General features: G+C 43.3%; 1 protein-coding gene across 2 annotated transcripts in view; it reads left to right on the top strand.

Annotated features, from left to right (window-relative positions):
- The window catches only part of metap1 (methionyl aminopeptidase 1), a 61,927-nt gene that overhangs the window by 3,910 nt on the left and 38,290 nt on the right, over positions 1-19,727 (top strand). For both annotated transcript variants that reach the window (XM_080750122.1, XM_080750123.1), the window contains exons 2-4: positions 2,028-2,079; positions 4,944-5,047; positions 6,068-6,128. In XM_080750122.1, coding sequence (XP_080606248.1) covers positions 2,028-2,079; positions 4,944-5,047; positions 6,068-6,128 — 217 coding nt within the window. The remainder of the gene's footprint in view (positions 1-2,027; positions 2,080-4,943; positions 5,048-6,067; positions 6,129-19,727) is intronic.

Consider the following 19,727-nt stretch of genomic DNA (forward strand, 5'->3'; position numbering starts at 1 on the left):
TCTCTGATTAGAAGACTCTGCGTACATGCATACGTACATGCATACGTACGTACATACGTGCATACGCACTTACGCAGCCAAACACAGTACTTGTGCACTCTCCTGGCGCAAGTAACATGTCCTTTTTTTTATCCTTTTCGCCTAGATGTTTTACTGTACCACCACTCTGTACCTCCATGTTTGACTAATAAATTGTTCAATCTATCAAAAAAAAAAAACAGTGAAATTGGGAGAGTAAATGAGTCCAGACAGAGAATATGCTCCCGCCTTCAAACTAATTACCACATCATCCATAATCCCACCATAATCACCATAATCATTGTTGTGGTCTTTGCTGATTAATATATCTGGGAAGGTCAAATTGAAGATGATTATGAACGATGTCTAACTGGTACATAAACGGTAATGATCAGAGGTTTGGCACAGCAATCAGAGAAGTTGAGTGAGTTCCCTTTTAATCTTTCTTAGTGTGGATCCACCCACATCCCAGAATGCAGCGGGGTCATAGGAGACATGGATTAATATAAATCGGTTCCTATTAGATACACTTGTCAACACGAACTCAATTAATATTCCATGGGTTGAGGCTGTCCCTTGCCTAAAAAGAGCTGATAGAAGTTATTTTTGGCACACGGTAGTCGTGCTAGTACCAGTAAGACTCCCTAATCGGGAGATAAGTGACCGCATCAGGTCGCATACACAAACTTTATAAGGCAATCATAGCCAATCAGGAGGGAATATGGGAAATGGGACAGATCCATGTTGATGACATGACTTTAGAGATACTGTGTAGTGTGTACCACTTTGCTAGTATAAATGAGTGTTTCTCAAACTGATAATATATATATTTGGCTACAAGAAAGAAACTGATATTGTCTTTTAGATATGGGCTAGTTAGTACTTATTCAGAAGTTGTGCCTTATATGTTATCAAGCTACCAAGTCATCAAGAGAGCAGTCAGTACACTAATGACGTCTTCAGATTACACAGGAATGTTGACACACAATGCTTGTGTGAAACAATGAAGTAAAATGCAACTGGAATGTGTGTGTTTTAGTAGTGAATGGACAATGTGCTATATGTAGTTCTGCTGTATTTTAGTAGTGAATGGACAATGTGCTATATGGAGTTCTGCTGCGTCACCAAGAGGAACATTTTACCTGGCAGACCAATGTGGGATTTCCTTATAAGATCAGAGCACATTTTAAAGGAGGTGTAAGGGAGGTGTAAGTGATATTAAAAGGTTGTTGTTAAAAAAAAAGTTAAAGCACGCACTATACGATACGATAATAATATCGTAGCTAATAGCACTGTCGGCTCAAGCTAGAAGGTCCCGGGTTCGATTCCCGCTGGGGACGCTGAGGGCGCTGGTTGGTAATGTTCCCTCCAAGTGCTACGTTCTACCGGGGAAGCTCCCCCCCTGTCAGGTGATAAGAAGCGGCGTGCTCACTCCTCATGCACTGAAGGAAGCATGAGCTCAGTTCGGGGCTCTCCCCAGGTTGGCTGAGGGAGAGCAGCACCCAGGATTACAGCTTAGCCAATTGGCACTGGGTGAAAAATGGGTTACAACATCGTGGGATAAAAATGTTAAAAAGGTAAAAAGAAGACAATGGCAGATCTATAAGCCCAGGAAAAGGGAGCAAAAGGTCGTCTGAATGTAATAAAATAAAAAAATAAGCAAGAGCCAAAGGTCACGTTTACTAAGTATTGATTGATTTGAATTTTGTATTAGACACAAATGAACAACAGTACATGTACAGTATTGGGGGTTTAAGTGGTTAAATGTCTGAAACAAGCAAAAAAAACATTAATTTACACAACACCGATGGTAGTGCTGTCAAACAAGTCTATGACGATATCTATGGAACAGTTTAATCTGCACCACAATTTAATGCAACATGTAGTGGGGGTCCCTGCTTCATCTCTCTCTCTCAGCTTAGGGGTCCTAGGACTGAAAAACATTGGAAAGCCCTGCTCTTGTGCTCATGTGTTTTATTCTCTGTTCCTCTTCTCTCTTGTTTCTGCAGGAATGTTTCAAAGGGAGCTGGGGAACTCATAAGCAGCTGCACAAAAAAGCAAGTATGTACTTCTGACGTATGAACCCTATGATTGACTCACTTACTCACTGTATGACTCATGTTCTGCTGCCGACGTAAGCTACACTCGTCATGAGACGAGGTCGTTTTAAACTTGAACCCCAGCATCTGCATTCTGGGAAAACCTTTGCAGAAAATAGATCCACACGCTTAAAACGTGACCCATATGTTTTTGGTTTAATTGGTTAAGTATGTACTGATGATGCACGTTGACTCACTGTGTACGTCGACTCACTGTGTATGACTCACTGTGTCTCACTGACCGCAGCAGGCAATTAAAACGCTCGTGCAAGACTCTGCTTTCAGGTTGACCGACGGGCAAGTCAAGTGCATTTGAGTGAGGTTAGCAACCGTCTTTAGTTGACCATTTTTTGTATAGTATAGTTCATACATGGGCAACTGGCGGCCCGGGGGCCACATGCGGCCCCAACCTTCACTTAATGCGGCCCTCAGGTTGATATTAGAGTACTGATATATTATTGATTTCAGCTGTTCCAATTCAAAACATTGAGAAAATTAACCACTTCAATTACTTCAGTTTATATCAGTAGCTAAATGACTAGTATGAATATGTTATTATATTTGTTATGTCCAATGTATTTGTATTTAAGTTCATACATTAATTAACATAAGAACATATACATGCATTTGAAATTAAAACAAAAATAAGTTACTTTTCAGGATTCCAATTAAAACATTTCAAAAATAGCAGATCTACAGTGCGACGCGTTTTGAGCTTGTAGATCTGCTATTTTTGCTATGTATATGCATTGTGGCCCTCTGTGTGAAAATGTAGTGGCCCTCTCCATCATCAAAGTTGCCCACCCCTGGTATAGTTAGTGTGGTTGCTTAGGGCAACACACTATTGTTCTGTTACAAGTTTATGGAGGAACTTCTAGCCAATGGGGAAGCAGCATTCTCAGTGCCGTCACTTTATGCAGCTTCCTCATTGGCTAAAAAGCAGTTTTTGCTGCTCCCTCATTGGCTAAAAGTTACTCTATGATGTCACCTTTATTCTGCTTTCTCATAGGCTAAAGGTTACTCAATAAAAGTAACCCCATTGACTTGAATGCCAAAAATGGCAACATCACTTGCAATTTCCCAGAATTTCATCTTTCTAGCTTGTCGATTACTTTTGATGCAGTAATGGACTTTTCTTTAGTTCTTTAGTTATTAAAAAGGTCTTAAAAGTCCTTCAACTGTCATCTGAGATAACACCCCAAAAATCATTTGGACTTGGAGGTCTGTTGTCCTCGGCCGTTCTGTGCGCGTGACGCCGTTGCGGGACGGAGACGAATGACAATGGTTTCGAGGACAACTGCTTTGATCATAAGCGGGGGCTGCGGTGTTGGTACAAGAACCACCCCCCCCCCCCCCCCCCCAGCACCCCTTCCCGCGAGTTCAATGCATTGAATGCAAGTGCGCATTTCGTTTTTTCAATAAAGTCCCAAAATCCACCTCCTCCAAGCGCAAACATTTTTTTTGAGAAATGATTTTTTTTTGCAAAATCTGAAGTGTTTCCATAAAAATATTTCTGCGCAAAAACCTTAATGCGCAAAAAAATGTAAACGTCGGTGGCCTCTCTCCATTCAGGCATGTTGCCATTCAGACATTGACTTCTAATTGATTTAGCACAGGTATGGGATGAAAGCCAAACATAGCCAGGCCCTTAGCAGCCAGTGAGGAATGTTTACAGTACATGATGAGCTACAGTAAGTAGCATAGTGGTGTCACATGGCTGTCGACTGTCGTCGGTGGTGGAAGACATACCCAAATCCTTTCACCTGATTGAAGGTAGCAATACCACCAAACATACTCTGTTACAAGTAAAAAGTCTGCTATTCAAACTTTACTTGAGTGAAAGTATTGGCATCAAAATATACTTAAAGTAGTCAAAAGTAGAAAGTAGCCATTATGCAGAATGTCCAATTTTGGGTGTTTCCAAAAGAAATCCTTTGAAATAATAGCAGATCTATAAGCTTGCAGTGTGTGCTCATAAACAGTGTATGTTTTGTAATAAAAAAAAAATCCCAAACTTTAGTTACAGTAGTAACTCAAGTTTTCAAATAACTGTAGTGGAGAAAAAAGTATAATATTTGCCTATGATTTAAATACAGTTCTTGAGTGAATGTACTTCTTAGTTTACTTACTTTACACCATTGTGTGTGCGTGTGCGTGTGTGTACGTGATGCTGACCTTCAAAGCAGCCAAAGGTACGGCTCCTCCATACCTCCAAAACCTGATCAACCCCTACAACCCCACCCGTTCACTCAGATCAGCCAACACAGGGATGCTGACAGAACCCCAGGACAAAAATCCACTGGTCCTAGACAATTTGCCCTCCTGGCCCCCAAACTGTGGAATAAACTCCCTGTCGCACTTAGAAATACAGACTCACTCCCTAGCTTCCACCGTGGACTAAAGACTCACCTCTTCAGACTCCACCTAAACCCATACCACTACTGTAAGTAACACTCCCCTTCCCTCAATGACCACACATGAAGCTAGATAGCATTTTTAGGTTTAGATTTTTTTTTTACTGATAAGGTGTGTGGTCTACCTATGTTATTGCGTTTCTAGATTTATTGTTGTATTGTTGTTGTACTGACATATTAGCTTGCTTATAATATTGATGCTTACTGCTTAATGCTTACTTACCTGCTTATTGTAAGTCGCTTTGGATTAAAAGTGTCTGCTGAATGCCTAAATTGTAAATAGTAAAGTGTGTGTGTGTGTGTGTGTGTGTGTGTGTGTGTGTGTGTGTGTGTGTGTGTGTGTGTGTGTGTGTGTGTTTGTGTTTGTGTGTGTGTGTGTGTGTGTGCGTGCGTGTGCGTGTGCGCACAACAGAGGAGGATCAGAGTGAATGTAAGAACTGTGTGGTGAAGGACACCAACACAGACCCATGGCCTGGATACCACTTCACTGGAAAACTACGTCCTCACTATCCACTGGTGAGCTCCTCATCACGACACTCATAATGTTCGCCAAGGGTCTTCAACAGGGGGTCCAGGACCCCTAGGCCAGGGGGTCCTCAGAGGTACTACAGGGGGTCCTCCAAATCTTTGTGTGATAGGATAATTATTTTAAACAACTGGAACCCTCGCATCCCTATTCTGAGGAGAACTTGACACCTCGCGGTTCGAGGCGTTGAGAGCTTGTAGATCGGCTATTTCTGTTGTTGAGGTAAAAGAGATCAGACCAAGGACAGAGTGAAAGATCAAATGTAATAAGTATCAACAATTTAGTAGTTAAATGTCTGAAAAAACATATTAACACAGCTGATGACTGATGACAGTGCTGTGAAACAAGTCAGTCAAAATCTGCAACACAATTTTATACAACATGTAGTGGGAGTCCCTGCGTTATCTCCCTCTCAGCTAAGGGGTCCTTGGCCTGAAAACGTTGAAGACCCCTGCGTACGTAGGGCTGTCACGATTATGACGATTAATTGTCACTCAAATAATTGAGATTAACGATTTAATTGTGTTTTTTTCATTGACAATTGCATTTCTGTTTGGCTTTCATGCTTTGGAGTTGCACTTATTTATGTATGTTAGCTTTTTGTCAAAATAAGACAGATCGTTTTGCATTGAAAGAAGATTTTGTTTGTTAAAAATAATTTATTAAATGATCTCATTCTCAATATGGACCCGTAATAAGTTCTGCCATAATCATGCAGCTCTATAACGGTGACACAGAATGCTAAAAACAAACAGGAACAGGTACCGGCCAAGGATTTTGCAATCGGTGCATGTCTGATGGTCAACTCTGATGGTGACAGCTCTACAGTCCATATGATTCACATCCAGGTGCATGTCTAATGGTAAACTCTGATGGTGACAGCTCTACAGTCCATATGATTCACATCCAGGTGGCCTGCCTGTCACCTGCCCAGCACTGTGTGACTGGAGGTAACCAGTCGTTTCAGTAATCCATCTAAACCCTGCTGTTTCTATCGTTGGCTGCTGCAGACTCCCATGAGACTCGTACCTGGTGAGATCCAAAGACCTGACTATGCTGACCACCCACTAGGTAAGCTCTCTGTGTGCGTGTGTGTCTCTCTGCCTGTCTCTGTCCCTCTCTCTCATAGATAGATAGATAAACTCTGTCCACGCTGAATACATGACATACCCCCACCAGTTCTGCTGGTCTTCTGTCCCACCAGGACCTCTATACTGCTGGTTTTATCTCCTACCAGGACCTCTAGTACTGCTGGTTTTATCTCCTACCAGGACCTCTAGTACTGCTGGTTTTATCTCCTACCAGGACCTCTAGTACTGCTGGTTTTATCTCCTACCAGGACCTCTAGTACTGCTGGTTTTATCTCCTACCAGGACCTCTAGTACTGCTGGTTTTATCTCCTACCAGGACCTCTAGTACTGCTGGTTTTATCTCCTACCAGGACCTCTAGTACTGCTGGTTTTATCTCCTACCAGGACCTCTAGTACTGCTGGTTTTATCTCCTACCAGGACCTCTAGTACTGCTGGTTTTATCTCCTATCAGGACCTCTAGTACTGCTGGTTTTATCTCCTACCAGGACCTCTAGTACTGCTGGTTTTATCTCCTACCAGGACCTCTAGTACTGCTGGTTTTATCTCCTACCAGGACCTCTAGTACTGCTGGTTTTATCTCCTACCAGGACCTCTAGTACTGCTGGTTTTATCTCCTACCAGGACCTCTAGTACTGCTGGTTTTATCTCCTACCAGGACCTCTAGTACTGCTGGTTTTATCTCCTACCAGGACCTCTAGTACTGCTGGTTTTATCTCCTTCCAGGACCTCTAGTACTGCTGGTTTTATCTCCTACCAGGACCTCTAGTACTGCTGGTTTTATCTCCTACCAGGACCTCTAGTACTGCTGGTTTTATCTCCTATCAGGACCTCTAGTACTGCTGGTTTTATCTCCTACCAGGACCTCTAGTACTGCTGGTTTTATCTCCTACCAGGACCTCTAGTACTGCTGGTTTTATCTCCTACCAGGACCTCTAGTACTGCTGGTTTTATCTCCTACCAGGACCTCTAGTACTGCTGGTTTTATCTCCTACCAGGACCTCTAGTACTGCTGGTTTTATCTCCTACCAGGACCTCTAGTACTGCTGGTTTTATCTCCTACCAGGACCTCTAGACAGTACTGCTGGTTTTATCTCCTACCAGGACCTCTAGTAATGCTGCTTTTATCTCATACTGTATTGCAGCTAGTATTGCATATCACAAATAGAATTATCTGTTGAGGTGCCCGTTCTCGGGCTGCTCGTGAACGACACCAATAGGGAGCGCATGGCCTACCTTGTTATGCCATACTTGTTATACCTGTAGTCAGAGTGCCCGTTGAAACAGTCTGTCTGTCTGTGTCCCTCCCTTTTATGCCCATATATGGAGAATGGAGATCACCGGTGTTATCAGCATATGACCATGGCGGTGTTGGCGGTGTGTGGAGATTGTCTGAAGCGTGCAAATTGACTGTGTTGATGCGTAATCAAATGGCAGGTGTGCGGAATTCGACCGGTGTGGGGAATTTGCCAAATCAAGCTCCAGATGGCTGGGGTTGCCATGGCAATCAATTGGCTCATTTGGGCCACGGTCAGAGCCTTTTGAAGTGGTTCTGGACAAACCATCCATCCTACCGACTCAACGCTGCACCCCCGTTGGTCGTCTGCCATGCCTGGGGGGTCCCCTGGAACTAATGGGGTTATTTGGGGATTATATCAGTGAATAACAGCCTCTAGACTAGTGTCATAATATTTAATATGTAAACTGTAAAGCGGCTTTCAGACGGAGCGCGGTTGCTGTGTCCTAGTAATTCATTTTCAATGAGAGGCGGGCTATTATTTTTTGACGTGCGGAGAAGTTGAGGAGCGGCGAGGCAAGCGGGCGCGGTCCCGTGAAATTGCATGCGCTCGCAGGCGGCAAGAGCTGGATTGTGGTCATCTTTGTGAAATACTGCCCAGCGTTGCGGGGCGAGTGTGTTTGTCTCCACTGCGGCGTGGTCCCCACTGATCCAAGCAGGAACGACCACCTCAACCTCCGTCCGTCTGTCGGGCGCTTAAGAGTTGCATCGAAACAGAAGTCAGTTTTATAATTACTAGCGTTACGCGCGCGTGTGTGTGTGTGTGTTAGGGTCACCGAATATTCAAGTATTCACTATTCGAGTACTGTATCAATGTTTTTTTTGTTTTAAAGCTGTGACAATACGTCTACAGCAGGCATGCAGCTGTGAGCTCTGGTGTTAGTATTTCTCCTAATCCATTGGTTGATTGTTGTCAAATCTTATCAGACACACTGTAGCCTATGTGACACTGTCATATACACGTCCGGCCCGTCACCATAGACTGCTGTCACAGTCACTCAGTGTAGGAGGGGAGGGACGCTAAAACAGCAGCACTCCAGATTAAAATATTATGAAAAAGCAAGCTCAATGCTCATTTCTCACAAAAGTGTGTAATAGCTACTTTAGTTTACTTACTATTGCTGAGTTTGGTACGGTAACAGTCATTCGTTCCTCTTGCCGAGTATATCCAGTTTAGAGGACACTCTTCTCTTTACAGTAGCTCTTGCGGACCGCGCATTACCGTCATCATGCTTCATATTCAACTTTATCTTATGCTTAAGCATCCAGCGTTTTATTCATGATAACGGGTTGTGAGTTTAACAAAACGGATTGAGTGGAATTGCTGATCTTGTAAAGCTTGTGTGTTAAATATAGCGTATAGCATGTAATCATAATGCATCTTAGCCTGTTGTCACCACACCTGGCTGGTTATTATTTATACAAATAAATGAAAAGTGGATTATTATGGAGATGAGAGCTTTTCTGCCCGACGGCAAAGAAAAAGCCAGTTATTCTACAAGGCCTGTGGTTCTCACCGCTGCAGGGCACTTAACCCATTTAGGCCTAGAATTATTGAATGCTTTAACCAGTGAAAAATAGCAGATATACAAGCTCACAGCGCGGCACCGAGTGCCGCCCTGCGAGCTTGTAGATCTGCTATTTTTGAAAAAGTCGTGAAAATGTGTGCAAATCTTTGAATATATGTATTTTCAAAGCGAACGTTTGTAACTCAAATTTTGCTTCTGGGTGGTCCCTGGAACTATATATTTTGAAATGGGGGTCCGTGGCCAAATAAATATCATTTTGGGGGTCCTTCACATGAAAAGGTTTGAGCACCACTGACATAGTAGTCTCTCAAGAACAGACTAACTGAGCTCCATTTAAGTGAAAAGGACCTTTTCTTTGACGATGGCTGGCCAGATTGCTGACATAGAAACATAGGTTTTTTCCAAAAATCTTAGAAGTATTCAAAAGACACTTATAGAATCGGGTCAAAATTCACATTTTCCAGATTTTTCAAAAATAGCAGATCTACAAGCTCGCAGCGCGGCACTCGGTGCCGCGCTGTGAGCTTGTATATCTGCTATTTTTTTATATTAAAAGCATAACATATTGCGTCATGTTATGCTTTCAGTTATGTGTTCAGGCCTAAATGGGTTAAATAAGGATGTCAAGTTACTTGACGGGAGCCCACATAGTACTGGATCCACAGTATATTTAGGGGAATGTAGGCCTGACAGTTCTATTCCTGTGCTGCTCCATCTAGCTGTGTGCGTGCGTGCGTGTGTGTGTGTGTGTGTGTGTGTGTGTGTGTGTGTGTGTGCGTGTGTGTGTGTGTGTTGTACACTGAGAGGATTGCACTAGAGAGTGGGCAGCAAATGAATACAGTCCCTGTCTGGAAGAAACCTCGTAAAATGACACTGGATTTGAACCCACAACCTCTTAGCGTGCCCGCGCTGTCCAAAGAGCCATTATAATTCTCTTCGTATCTAACGCCACGAGAAAGCAAACAAACAAGCAACAATTGTGATCGTAGGGGCGACATAGCTCAGGGGTAGAGAAACTGGTATTAGAGCACGAAGGGTATAAATCCCGAAGGGTTCCCAGTTCGAATCCGGGCTCCCCCTGAGTTAATGTCGAAGGGTCCTTGGGCAAGACTCTGAACCCCTAATTGCCTCCGGTGAGTAGGTTGGTGCCTTGCATGGCTTCCTCCGCCACCGGTGTATGAATGTGTGTGTGAATGGGTGAATGTAATGCACAATCTATGTAAAGCGCTTTGGATTAAAAGCGCTATATAAATGCACCATTTACCATTTACCATTTATCGTTGTTGGCAATATACCGAAGCGGAAATATGATTTATGTAGACGTTAAACCTGTGCAGTCAGAACCATATTGCGCTCAGCCACGAGCTTGCAGATCTGCTTTTTTCTCATTTTTTTTTTGAGCGGTGGTCACACCACTCCTATACGGAGCTCTGTGTGTATGCGTGTCTGTATGTAGCCTGCAATACCTCTGCTGTTGTTCAGGCCAGGCCAGGCACACTCACTCACTCACACTCACGCACGCACGCATACACACACTCACATGCAGCCTCCACCGCTCAGTTCACTCCGGTGTGATTTTTAATAAACGTTCTTTTGGACACATGGGGTTTTCACCAGTAGAGTTGTCCGTTTGTTCGAAGCATTGGACGTCTCCACTCTCCATGTTTCAGTCTATCTTAAATGATCAGCGAGACAAAATTCATCGCCCTGGCGATGGATGGACGGTTGCCTAGCAACACAGAGGACAGGCAGGTTTGTGTGGTCAAAAATAGACCGTCCTCCCTACCCAGGAGTCTGCATTCCCTGAGACGCCAATGTTTATGCACATACGCACAATCGTGCTCGCACACACACACTAGGGATGGGACGATATGAACATTTCATATCACACGATTTACAATATCACGATAATCAAAATATTCCCCAACATCCATTATCCTGGGGCGGAACATTTGCCAAAAAATAGCCGATCTACAAGCTCACAACGCGTCGAAGGTTTTATTATAAGTACCTTTTACCAATTATAGAGGGTTTAACCGGATATGCCGCTCGACAAATAAAAGGTGAATTGATCCCAGTGCATGACGGAGGACGATATCACTAAAATGAAATCTCCACGATACGATTATCGTGAGTGTTTTTTTAATCATCAGGCATCAGTGCTTTTTTAACGGCCGGTGGAGAAGGCTGCGTTTTAAACAAGAATGTGGTTTAAAAGTTAGATTAGGAGATAAATGCACGTTTGTGCAGCAGCATAACACTGCTCTCCACGAGGGTACAGATTTCCCGGTCACGTGATAAACCTGTTGCATTTTGGGAATTGGAGTGTTTCTCTTCACAGGCGCGTCTCGTACAGTAAACTTCAGTTTACTGTAGATTACTGTACAACGCGTCGAGGGCACACGGAGACGTCAAAGAGTTTGACACGTTGGCACACCGTGGACCTCCTATGAGTTAACTCATTGATTGCCAAGGCCCGAGTTTCCCGAGTTATTACAGTAGTCTCAGGCTGCCACAGCCCGAGTTTCCCGAGTTGGAAGCCATTTAAAAAAAAAAAAAAAAAAAGATTATTTTTTTTTCAATTTTTTTTTTTATAAAAAAAATTCTAAAAATGCCTCAAATGTATTAGGCATGATCGCAATTGCGAAATTGCATGTTTAGCCCCATAAACACATCTTTCAAAATGTCAAAAATGGCTGTTTTGTCTGACTTTGAAGGCTTGTATCTCATGAATGCCTGAACGGATTTCGAAGCGGATTTTTTTGTTTGAAAGCTGTTAAAAAGTACTACACATATGGTGCATATATGGTGCATGGGCGTGCACGATCCGTGCACTAAAAATTGATCCGTGCACTAGAAATTTAAGAACGTGGCATCCTGGTACTTGGCGGCCATCTTGAAAAGGGCATTCAATGAGTTAAGAATCCATTCATTGTAAAGTGAAATTAACACACTTTAATGGGGACCCCCGCTATTGGAACCCCCACTTTGAGAATCCATTCATTGTAAAGCAGGGGTCTTCAACAGGGGGTCCGGGACTCCTAGGTGGTTCTCAGAATTACTACAGGGGGGGCCGCCACATCTTTGTGATAGGATCATTCTTTTAACAACTTGAACCCTTGCATCACTATTCTGAGGAGAACTTGAGCCAAAAATAGCAGATCTACAAACTTGTAGATCTGCTATTTTCGGCATATAGGTGTGGTTAAAAAAGAGCAGACCAAGTACAGAGTAACAGGTCAAGTTAAACTAAAACACAAATCCAACATAGACTGGTGACAGTGCTAGTCTATGAATCTATCTGCATCACACATTTATACAATATGTAGAGGGGGTCTCCCTGCTTCATCTCTCTCTCTCTCAGCTAAGGGGTCCTTGGCCTGAAAACGTTGAGGACCCCTGCATTAACCCATTTAGGCCTGAACACATTATGACGCAATATTTTATGCTTTAAATATAAAAAAATAGCAGATATACAAGCTCGCAGCGCGGCACCGAGTGCCGCGCTGCGAGCTTGTAGATCTGCTATTTTTGAAAAATCGTGACAATTAGAATTTTGACCCGATTCTATAAGTGTCTTTTGAATCCTTCTAAGATTTTTGGAAAAAACCTATGTTTCTATGTCAGCAATCTGGCCAGTCATCGTCAAAGAAAAGGTCCTTTTCACTTAACTGGAGCTCAGTTAGTCTGTTCTCGAGAGACTACTATGTCAGTGGTTCTCAAACCTTTTCATGTGAAGGACCCCCAAAATTATATTTATTTGGCCACGGACCCCCATTTCAAAATATCTAGTTCCAGGGACCACCCAGAAGCAAAATTTGAGTTACAAACGTTCGCTTTGAAAACGCATATATTCAAAGATTTGCACAAATTTTCACTACTTTTTCAAAAAATAGCAGATCTACAAGCTCGCAGCGCGGCACTCGGTGCCGCGCTGTGAGCTTGTATATCTGCTATTTTTCACTGGTTAAAGCATTCAATAATTCTAGGCCTAAATGGGTTAAACCGAGTGTAAGCTCCTGGCTGATGGAGAGGGTCTGGTGTCATCATACAGAGAGAGAGAGAGAGAGGGCTTTGTTTTAGATATCACAGGAGAGGAGGAGACGGTCACCATGGCAACCTAGGTGTGCTGATGATGATGATGTGCTGCTGAGGTAGCAGGGCTGCCCAGGTTGCCATGGTTACCAACATGGGCACGAGGAGCGCAGGGGAAATGACGAGCAACCGCGCTCTCTCTCTCTGTGTGTGTGTGTGTGTGTGTGTGTGTGTGTGTGTGTGTGTGTGTGTGTGTGTGTGTGTGTGTGTGTGTGTGTGTGTGTGTGTGTGTGTGTGTGTGTGTGTGTGTGTGCGTTTACCTAGGCTACTTTTGGGGACATCTATCAGGATACACACCAGTTGATAGGGGACAGCTTGACAATCGGGGACAAAATGTACCGTCCCCGATTGGAAATCCTTAAATTTCATTATATTCTTGTTCTACATGCTCTAAAAGGGCTTCTCTCTTAAAATTACGAATGTCCCCAAATGTGACCATTTTTGAGGATTTGTGTATGTTATGTGTGTATAACACCACCACCCCCCACCCCCCCCCACCGAAGGAGTGTGTGCTCTACATTGCCCCCTACTGAAAGTGTGAAATATTGCAACTACATGATGATTTCCGGTTTACTTCCGGGTGACTTTTGGGGACATTTTTTCACACTTACACAGCTAATTGTAGCATTGTTAGCTCTTTGGATGCTTGTACTTCCCTGTACATTACCATATTATGTTGTTGTCCTCATCCTGTGTCACTAGCTGATTATTGCATCTAATAACAATTGTAGACTAGACAATCTGGAGTTACTGTTAGCATTACAAACTAACAATAGCAATATTTACATTGAATTAGCTAGCCACCAACTTTTGGGGACATTTTTCATAATACACTTGCAGAGCTAGTTGTAGTTCTTTGTGGATACTTCATCCTTGTACAAATATAATTCTCAGCTCAAACTAAATCAAAATAAATCAAAATCAGGGAAAGCATATGTAACGACGGGGCGCCGTTACTAAAACTAATTCATATTCGAACACAGTTCTGCATAGGTATTGTAATGGTTTAAGAAAGACACAGAATGTAACAAAGGCATTTAATGAAGGTCAGGGGGGGTTTGAGATGTTTGGTGAACTGTATGTGGATTTCACTCTGAATGTGTAGACTTGCTGGTCCCATTGTACACCTACAAATGAAAAGATAAAGCACATTAGTTCTGGGAGTCAACAGTAGTAGTATACTTTGAATTGACAAGTAGAATGGCAAGCTGTGATGTGTAAACTTACCTTTGTCTGTTCTCCTCCTCCCAGGGTGGTGTTCGGGCAAAAGAGTTCCCTCTGGGAACATGCACCCTATTTATAGTCCTGGGAGGGTGAAGCCAAGTGGGAAGTGGATAGAGGGGAGATTGAGAATGATTCTAATGCATTTACTAATGTATGGTGGGTGTATATATATTAGTGGGCATAGCGGTAACTAGAAATATGAATTAAAGGAGCATATCCCGGTGCTAGTGTTTTAGGTACATTTGTATTGTGTTTTATGGGGGGGGTGAATGTATTGGATACCTGGGAAATGGTATGGGCCAGTTAGGGACTAGGGGCCCACCATATAAAAAGGAGTCAGTCTGTGTGCTTCTGATGAGATGACAGGTACAGAGGAGACTGTCAGAAAAAGTTGAAAAAAGTTTGTAAAAAAAGGAAATAAACATGATTGAAGGTCGCCACTGGACTGGACTCCATTGATTTGCTGCCTTGCCCGCTCGGCAATCTTTACAGCATATATGCGCCAGCAAACTGTTTTTGTTACATTTGCCAGTAAATTGGGCCCAGCTGTGTAGGCATTTAGCAGATGCTCTTTATGAATGCTGGGGCAATACATCATATTATACACACAACAATAGTCATCATAATCATACATAAGTTAAGAACCTAACAGTAGGAAATCTATATTATACTATATAGTGCTAAGTTTACATGAAATGATATATGTTTACATAATCTGCTATTAAATAAAAATGCTATAAGAAATGCATAAGTTGAGCCTTTGCATACGCCTGTAGGAGGTCAATGCTAGGACAACTGCTATGAGCTAAGATTGGGAGTGAATCTGCAGTTATTATTGCAATGGGAAGTGCATTCCATAATTTTGGGGCCAGAAGAAAGAAGAGATTTGGGCATGATCTCACATCTATCATGCAGCATTACAACACAGTCATAATCCTATCAAACTATCTCAAAACCAACAGGCTCTAATAACCATGGATCACATAATTATGACAAGGCACATGGCCATGTTACACATTAGTTCCGTGGAGTGGTTGACTTTCGAGCTCTGGTAGAGCAACTATACAAGCCTGTAGGTTGGTCGTTTCTGTCAGGATGTGGTTTCCAAGTAGGACCCAAATGCAAGGAAGTTCAAAGAAAAAGGAAATCCTTTATTAAGCAAAGGTTCAAAGGAGAACAGACAAAAACCGACTAGGACTAAACACACGACAATAATCCAACAAAGAACACAACCAAACACAGGACTTAAATAGGCACAAGATAACGGGACACAGGTGAACTGAAAATCAAATCAACACAAGGATTGGCTGGGGAAAGCAAGACACAGGTGAAAACAGGAACCAAAAATCAGCAAGACTAGACAAGGCAGCTAAACAACTACAAGGCAAGACAGGAACACTAAAGCATAACTTCAAAATAAAATCCAAGAACACAAAGCATAGTAGCATACTACAGAAAAGGAAAAACAACCAAAGCAGCACATGGACAGCAGATCCTGACAATACCCCTCACCGAAGGGGCGGATCCACAGACGCCCTAAAAAACAACAAACAGGAGGGGATACAGCAGAGGGGCCAGGTCAAAACAATTGGAATAGAACAAGGATCCAGGGGCTGGGGGCTAGGGCATGGTGGAGAGGGGCTGGAGAAGACTGACTAGTACAGAACAGAACACCAGCGAGGTAAGGTGACAAGAAACAGGCAGGAAAGAGACAAGACAGGGAACCAAGAACTCACTCCAACTGATCAGTGCTGCTCATAGGTGGGATGTGGCCGGCTAATTGTAGTAGAGCTCCCTGCCCTCTTTGACTACAAAGTCAGACCAATCCCTACATCCGCCATTGATTGAAGTGATTACATCAAACATTCTGAGGTATCCTTACGAGTCAGAAGGATAAAGAGTCAGTGATCATCCAGGGTCATTGACCCCACTCCCAAGTGCATATCATTTGGTCCGACATAGTACCAACAGTCCGGCACACAATAGCTTGACACCCTACTTCAAACCATATCCTAACCCTGACCACACATGAAACCCCCAGGTGAATCTTAACCAGCCATATGAGTCTTAAACATGTCAGAGCCACCTGAAATGTCCCCAAATTGGAATAAGTGAGCACACTCCGGTTCACGTAATTTTCAATTAAATTTGAACTCAAATGGCTTTATTGGCATGACAAAACCTATGTTTACATTGCCAAAGCTTAAGTGGAATTATATATCATCCAAACAAAGTGTATACGTACAATTGAAAGTCAGATAATAACGGCCAGACTACCACTAAAATGTCCCCAAAGTGGTTATGAGCAAACATACATACACTCAAATATGCACCCTTCTCCCCACTAAACTGTCATTGTCAAATGTTCAGTCTAGATTTTGCTCTGAGTTAACTTTAAATGAACATGGAATTCAGTGCACATTATGGTTTGAGGCTATACAATTAGGATGAGAATGTTGATCTTGTGGTTCTCAGATTAGGTTTTCTGAGTTGGGCCTTCAAGATGGTGTTAGGAGTTAGACCTCTAATACCCTCCTGCTTGTCAGATTCTCAAACTTCCAAGTGTCGTACGAGAACAGCGAACACATCGCCGTGTAGGTCTCGGAGAGCCGAACGCAGTCATGTGAATAACTTTGCTCAACACCCTTGTGTTCCCGAGTAATCGCGCGTTGATCATTGGAAAAGGTTGAAATAAATGGGTGGCAGTACCGAGAGAACCATGAGGCAGTCAGCGGGGACACACATATCGCCGCGTTCAGCTTGATGAGCTGAGTCGGAATCTGGTCTCCGTTTCACCAACACGTTTCTGGGAGCCTAACCCTAACCCTAGCCTAACCCTAGCCATTATAGGGTTAGCGTTAGCATATTCCCAATGTCGGAGAGCGATGGGAGCACCACCGTTGGAATCGGGGCGGAAAACCAACTGGGGATGTGTATCTTCTGTTGTCTTTTAATAATAGCCAATATGTCGTTTTAGGGGCCTTTTATGGCCTTTTAGCCAAATTTGGCGGCCATTTTGAACCTTTTGCCGACCTCGGAGAGCGACGGGAGTGGCACCGTTGGATTCTGCGCGAAAAACCAAGTGGGAAAACATTCTTGTCGTTTTGAAAGAAAACATTTTTTTTGGTGACCTCCAGTCTTTTCCGTGACCTTTGGGAGTTAACGGTGTCCGGAAAAATCGAGACCAGCGCCATTGGACTTGGCCTACCTCGAATATGGAAGGAGAGTTGGAACGGATTGTTAAAAAAATGTCTAAAGGAGAGAGAGAGAGAGAGAGAGAGAGAGATTGAGAGAGAGAGAGAGAGAGAGAGATGCATGACATTGGATAAATAACTGTATGTGAAGTTGCCATTTCCGATCTGTGTCATTTCAAGAAAAAAATCTGATTTGCTTAAATCAGTCTGAATGCACACAGGTCACATGGAATCCGATTTTTTCAAAAGTGTCCTGGGTCACTTCAGGAGGTAGTCTGAGATCGGATATAGATCGGATCTGAGCCGATATGACCGCAGTCTGATTGTCACGGCCACATGAAGTGACCCAGGTCGTATATCAAACTGTCAAAACGTCACTCGCAGCGCGATCCAGACACCACGTGACAGCGCGACTCTTTTCATTTCCAGTCTGTGTTTAGCCTAAAATAACTAAATGAAAGCAAGAAAGAAAAAAAGGGAGAAACAATTAAACATAGGCTACGATTAAATAATAATATATAACGCCACTCAGGGACGTGCACACATACACTAAAGGGGGCTTCAGCCCCAAGCTACCCCTTTTCCCGTTTGTAAAACACCTGCCCTTTCCAGACCACGAATGCAGGATATATGGTGAAAGAAATGCAAATTCCAGTCCTGTTGGGTTGTGCCCCGTAAATAGTTTTTCTGCAAACCGTCAACACGTGTCAGCCCAATGCGTTGAGAGCTTCTAGATCTGCAGTGGCCCCTGCCCCACTATAACACTCTCTGCACGTCCCTGGTGCCACCGTGCCACTCTCTTGGTCCGTACTGTGTCGCAGAAGTTTAATTGAGGGCTAAATCGTCTAGTATAAGAATTTTGGTCTAAACATAATTAAACTGTCCAAGCGATATCGTCAGGGAGGTGTCTCTGTAGCCTATATGTTACAACAGTCAGTCAGTCAGTCAGTCGCAGTCAGTCATTATGATACCGTCTGTTTATAGCGAAAATATTAATAATTCAGCAGTGTAATATAACATATAACATCAGCGTCTTCTCTCAGTCAGTAAATCCCTTATATCCATGCAAGTCAAACCGCTGGGATACCGTCATTTGTTTATTTTTAGAACACAGTTCTTATTTGACTCGTTATGAAAAAGGTATGCTATATTGTATTGGAATTCGGAAGGGAGTGGGGGGTAAATGTAAGGAGCATGTGAAATGATCGACGTCAGACGCCAGTGCTTCTGTCACTTTGGGGGATGCGATACCTCTGTACAAATGAACATCTCAAAAAGACTAAATATATGGAAACTATTAATGCCATTTACGGAATGGTAGATAATCTCCAATTGTTGTTGGTTACCACGGCAACCAAAGCAGATAGTGTAGCTTGGAGGGGAGTTGTTAAAAATAGTCTGAATGCACAGATCCGATCTGGGTCACTTGCAAGCGGTAGTGTGAATGTATGGGCCACATGAGCAAGAAATCCGATCTGAATCGGATTTGACTGAATGTGACTGCAGTGTGAAGACGGTCTTTGACCAGGCCATCCCAGGAGGGCTCAGTTAGGGCCGTGCCTTTCTGAAGCAGGTGCATAGTGTATCTCTGGTCTGACTTTCTAAGGCCAGGTTTACACTGGCAGACTGAATGTGGCCTGAATCTGATCTGTGCCAGATCAGATCAGATCTACAAGCTCCAATGAGTCACAATGTGACCCATGTGGAGCTGGGCCTTTCTGTGTGGAGTTTGCATGTTCTCCCCGTGTCCCCTAGGGTAGATACCCTCACAAAAACATGCAGTAATCTTGGGCTCTAAACTGCCTCCCCCTGGAAAGCCGGCGCCTGATGGAGGGGACAGGAACTGGTTGGAATAATGTGTTCCTTCCACGCACTACGTGTCAGGTGAAAAGAAGGCAGCTTGGACTCCTCATGCATTGAAGGAAGCAGGAGGTCAGTCCGCTGCCTCCCCAGGTTGGCAGAGTGAGTGCAGAGCCCAGGATCACATTAGGCAATTGGCACTGGGTGAATGGGTTACAAAATCGTGGGTAAAAAAAAGCAGTTGAGACTGCCATGATCCAAAAGCTTTGGAGAAGTGCCACAGATTTGTTTTTCTTTGCTACTAGTTGTATTCTACCCATAAGCCTAATTTGCTTTTCCTTGTAGCCTACAATAACTATAAGTGACACTTCAACCCCTCCCCCATTAAAATGTCCCCAAACAGGCATAAGTGAACACACTCGTGTACACTGAATTTCCAATT

This window comes from Nannobrachium achirus (genome assembly GCF_963921795.1).
Source record: "Nannobrachium achirus genome assembly, chromosome: 20".
NCBI lineage: Eukaryota > Metazoa > Chordata > Actinopteri > Myctophiformes > Myctophidae > Nannobrachium > Nannobrachium achirus.